This window comes from Daktulosphaira vitifoliae, unplaced genomic scaffold (genome assembly GCF_025091365.1).
Source record: "Daktulosphaira vitifoliae isolate Bord-2020 unplaced genomic scaffold, ASM2509136v1 Scaffold_2, whole genome shotgun sequence".
Taxonomy (NCBI): Eukaryota; Metazoa; Arthropoda; class Insecta; order Hemiptera; family Phylloxeridae; genus Daktulosphaira; species Daktulosphaira vitifoliae.
Window position 1 is genome coordinate 13895989 of NW_026099573.1, and position 5620 is coordinate 13901608.

Consider the following 5620-nt stretch of genomic DNA (forward strand, 5'->3'; position numbering starts at 1 on the left):
AAAAAAAAAAAAAAAAAAAAAAAAAAAAAAACACATCATAGTAAAATTAATACCTTCTCCGCTTCGCATCGAAGCTAAAATATTAATTAATAATAATAGTGATTTTATACGAAATAGAGGTTACTAAACGATGGAAGGAGGTAATATAATTTAGCCTAAGGACGACAAAGAGCAAAATACGCCATTGCGTATAGTTATTAGTTATTTAATAGATTACTAGTTTATAAAATTATATTTGGTTTCTTTTTTTTTAAATTTCACTAAAATCTTGAAGGATCGTTAAATTATTTGCTTTATTACACCATATACATTGGAAATTTATTTTTAGACTAAATGGGTATTATACTCTTTTGCTAAACAATCATTTATTATGTAATGCAAACATGATGTATAAGAACCCATTTAAATTTTTTACATGTGTATATAGTATTTCAAACCTTTCATGTATTTAAGATTTTCCTTGAAATTTAACAAAAAGTAAACCAAATGAAAACCAATTATCTCTAGTATACACCATTAAAATTTCGTTTGGATCATTGTTATATAGAAAAGTTATTGTAATTTAAAAATCCAAAAGTAAAATTTAGAAAATAACATTTTTTATGTTAGCGTAATTTTGAAATATTTTTTTATATTTTTAAAATTGATAGTTTTTTCTAATTACCGACGAGAATAAGTTTAACTAGATTTAAATTGGTTTCTTTTAACGAAATGATAATTAAAGCTGATCCAATGATAGTGTAAGAGTTTACACAGACAGACATAAAAAAAACACATCATGGTAAAAACCAATACCTTCTGAGTTTCATAACGGATTTAAAAATGCTTTAACTCTACTTTACTAGATCCCTACTGTATATTATATTTTTTTCATTTAAATTTAAATATAAGTTGATATATTTTTCAAATTATATTTATGTAAATTTATTAATTTATATTGTATAAAAATTATATTAATATTGTTTAGTACACACTGTGCATTAATACAATAAAGGAAATTTTATGGTGGCTAATAATCTCAACAATTATAACAATCTAGTATATTCAGCATATCACAAAATTTATTACAAAAGTATATTTTGCACACTATTTATTTTTTGTAAACCAATTTTCTACATCAGTTTTAAAATAATTTCAAGTATTCTTTTTTGCTATATATTACTTATCAGGTTAACTACAATATTACTACTAATACTATTTAATAAAGAAAAACTAATAATTAGATTTTTTATTAAGTGTATACAATAGTTTTATTTGTAACTATAACTTAAAAAAAAGTCTTAAACTTATCAATGGTCTAAAGTAAAATGACAAAATAATATCAAATTTTGCCCATTATTTACGGTGTGTTTTATTGTTGAGGATATTATATAATTACAGCTAAAATAAATTAAATATAAAAATAATAATTTCAAACAACATTTTTATCCATCTTTAAATTTTTAAATGATATTAACATGTATAAATGATTTTAATAAGTTTTAATAGTTTAATTAAACATTTTTAGATATATTATTATTTTTATTTATTATTATACGAAAAATATTTTCCATTAACAAGTTTTATAGGGTGTTCAGTAAGTAAGGACAAAGGATTTCATTGTTCATAAAAATTGACTGTTTTCCTTGTTTTTTGAACCTGTGTATATAGGTTAAAGATACAAAATATAACATAATATATACACAACAAATTATTACAATAACAAATTGTTAAATATCTTGAATTAAATATATTTTTTATATGACATTGATTACAGCAGAACAAATAAAAAATTACTGAATTACCGACTGATATTAATAAACCACTTGAAAGAATATAAAATGTAATTTTTTTATTGTCTTTTATTTTTTTTAAACCATGTATTTTTATCTAGTATTTCAAGAATTTTTTTTAAATTTCTAAAAGCTGTAACAAATATGGACAGCCAATTTTACCATTAATTGATTTATACACAAACATAATGTTTGAATATTTTCTACGATTTTTTAGTCTAGGGATATTGAGGAAATTTAGGATACCATTATAGCTATGAGGAACTATTCCGACTTGGCATTTAAGAAAAAAAATCGTAAAAAGAGCCATATTGTTTTATACATACCAATTATGAAAAACCTCTAAATCTGATTGGAAGTTTATTGCGTCAGATTTAGAAGTAATGTGCTAGTATAATTTATAGTATTCAGCAAAAATTATTATATTCGATTGTTTCAAAATGGGAGCATTGTTATTAAAATATAATAGGAATAAAAATAGAGAAAAATGAATATTTTTGAGAACTAAAAAGTGGCCAAAATTGAATTAGATTCAAATTTTTATATTGGACTTTTGTATACCATTTTGTAAAAGATATGAAATATTGGAAAGGAGAGTAACTAGAACTCCATAACTTCACAATATTAACTTTAATAAATGATTATTATTAATACATTATAAATTATATTTAAAAGAAAAATAATTAAAAGTATTAAAAATGTAATCATAGCTAAATATATTACATAATTGTATAGAGTGTTCAGTAAGTAAGGAAACAGATCTATTGTTACAAACAATGAGAACAATAGAAACCCGTTTCACTACTTACTGAACACTCTATGTAAAAATTATAGTTTACTTTTCAAAATGTATTCTTCAATGAATATAGCATAATCATTTTTTAATTAATTATTTTTTATAAATGCGTTTATAAATTAGTCCTAATATTTTCAACATTAATTTACTATAGCTAACTTATAGATATAATTTTTTTAATTGACACAAAGTTATGTTTCAAAAAACCGGTAGTACAGTAGTGTCACAACATAGTGTGGACGTGACATAGTTGGGGCAATTATAAATGATATCTGTCAGTGATTAAAATCACTATCATATGAAATACTTCGATGCAAATCTGTAGATAGTATTTAGTTTTTAGAAATTAGTATTTTATTAAATAGTATTTATTTAATTAAATTTTTCAACTTTTAAGGGCAATGTCTTTAATTAGATACCATTTGTGATCTTTTAACGTATTGTCGAAAAAAATCAGTCCGGTGAGGACTGAGAACAAGTGACAACAGACCTAAAAAAAAAAACATCATAGTAAAATTAATACCTTCTCAGCTTTGCATCGAAACTAAAAAGAGTATGATATATTTATGAATGTATACACAGTGATTCTTCAATCCAATTAATTAATCGTTAATTAAATAAAATATTATCAATTTTACCTTTTATTTCTTTTAAAAACATGTTTCCTCGATTTATCAACCATGAAATACTTTTCCTAATTATCCTTATACATTAAAGGTTAGTGTTTATTACTATTTATTCAAATGATAATATACAAATTTAACTAGCTTGTAAGAAAGAAAAAGATATAATTAAAAAATGACTGGTTGATAATAACTATTTGACCATCATTTAGGAATATACTAACAATATAATGTAATGGCTAAAGGTCCACGTCTCTCTATTTCCAGTACTATAAATTGTTAATAACTTTCAACATTTTTTGTGTAGTAATATATTAACTAAATTCCTTTAAATATTTTAACGAAAAATCTGTAAATGAACTAATAATTTGAAAATTAATATCAGGAAACTTAGCTTTAGTATATTCTAGAAGTAATCGAATTGTTAAAAATGACAATTCGAATGAAGAACTATTTTCACTCATTTGATATGGGTACTGAATGGATTGCTCTTTTATTAAATTCTTCAATGTAGCTGTAGCTTTACGTATGTAATCTATTGAACACATACGAAATGAATAGTTGCAGTTGTAGTATTCATTAGTAATATCTATAATTCTCTTTTTTAAAGTTTTTAAAAAATCTCCGACCGTAGCTATCCAATGATTGTTTATTTCTTCTTCAAGAAAAAGTAAAATATCTTTTAAAAATTTGTCTTCATGGAAATGAAAATATTTAATAGTCTTAAGCAATATGTATCGCATTTTATCGTTATAAATATCAAATGTATAGTTAGAATCTTTAATAAAAATTACTAGCTTAACAATATTTAACATGTATGAATATAATATTCGGTACAATATAACATTAAATATAGATTTAAACTTAGTATAAAAATGACCAATACCAATTAACCAATTACTTAGACCATCATCCATTCTCTTAATAGATTCACTCTTTACTTTCAAAACTTCCCATTGAGTTTCCCAATCTGGAATCTCTGCAAAAGTATCCAATATCGCTTCCATTACCGGTTTTGACTCAATCATTTTAATAGAATTGTAATCTAGTACATCAGAATTGTAGGAATCATGATTATACATACTAACGAAATTTGAAAACGATTTTATTTTTTTCATTATGAATAGTTTGTCCATAACAGCTGCGGTAGTAAGTTCACTTCGATTCATATTATTATTAAAATTGACTTTAAACGCTGAAGGATTATTATTTTCACTATATTTATTTCCTTTAGGACAAGAATATAGTGCCAATATGTTGAAGATATATTCAACAAATTCATGCGCTTTTTTAACTTGAAATTTATATTTAGATTCTAAAGCCATAACTGATAAATATTTGGCATATCCAAAAATTAACCAAATTTGGTTCATCTGATCTTCCATGTATGATACAAAACTTGCGTTTACTAATAGAGCAAGAGCTTCAGAGTGAAATAGATATAAATTATTCTCTGTAATAGACACGTCATTTTTTTCACAATGTTTCATCAATTTAGCTAAGTGAAACGCGTAAAATATAAAACTACAATTAAGCATACCATAATTTTTTTTTATTTTATCTATCAATTCATCTCTAGTTATATCACGAAAACATTTTGGAAATGAACAGCTAATTGTTATCTTATTACTATTATACCCTGTATCTAAAGTTTTTAGATTTTTATAGATTTCAGACAAATTTTTTGTATTGCTATTATTATGTTCAGTTTTTTCTAGAAATGCAGAATACCACAAAATAAGCTTAGACAGCCACATATTGAACATGTATTTTTACAAATGATGATAATTTTTTAATGCCAAATTTTACGCATAAATATACTGGAAATCTAAGTATAAAAAAAGTATATCAGAAGTAATGTTAATATTCAATTTAATTTTCATAAAATAACACAAACAACTTTTAAGTGTAATTAAAGAATTGGGTTATTTGTTATTTAAGTAATCAGTTGGTTTGTATATTACCTGTAAAATTGTAGTCTTATTGGTAATTAAATTTTGTTTTCTTTGCGAGTTATAATTCAAATTTATTCATTAATCAACTAATCAATAATCACTTTTTAAAAATTTTCATTCATAATTACTATGATTGACATTAAAAAAACAAAATCGTTTTAATAATTTTTTTTACATTATAAACAAATATATAATGTAATAATGTACTAAGGAATTAAAATTCATAACTTAAATTTATTTTCTTTTTTAAAATTCCACATAAATAATAAAATTTATAAATGGTTAATTTATTCAATTACGTAACACTGACTTCTAATTTTGTTATTTTGAAACGTATAAACAATTTGCCTTATATTAGAGAATATACAAGGTAAATACAATAAATTTTAACAACAAATCATATTATATATTTTTTTTATTACGTGTTTAACATGTGACTTTACTATATTGATACATACTTAACGTCATAATTCT

The 5620-nt window shown here is 22.8% G+C and overlaps 1 protein-coding gene across 1 annotated transcript; it reads right to left on the bottom strand.

The window, feature by feature from the left end:
* Window positions 1–2387: 2387 nt before the first annotated feature.
* LOC126897856 (uncharacterized) lies at window positions 2388–5359 on the bottom strand. Its single transcript, XM_050671780.1, has 2 exons — window positions 5156–5359; window positions 2388–5019 (listed from the first exon to the last, which is right to left on the bottom strand). The coding sequence occupies exon 2, from the start codon at window positions 4955–4957 to the stop codon at window positions 3506–3508; it is 1452 nt and encodes a 483-aa protein (XP_050527737.1). The 5' UTR covers window positions 4958–5019; window positions 5156–5359; the 3' UTR covers window positions 2388–3505.
* Window positions 5360–5620: the final 261 nt, after the last annotated feature.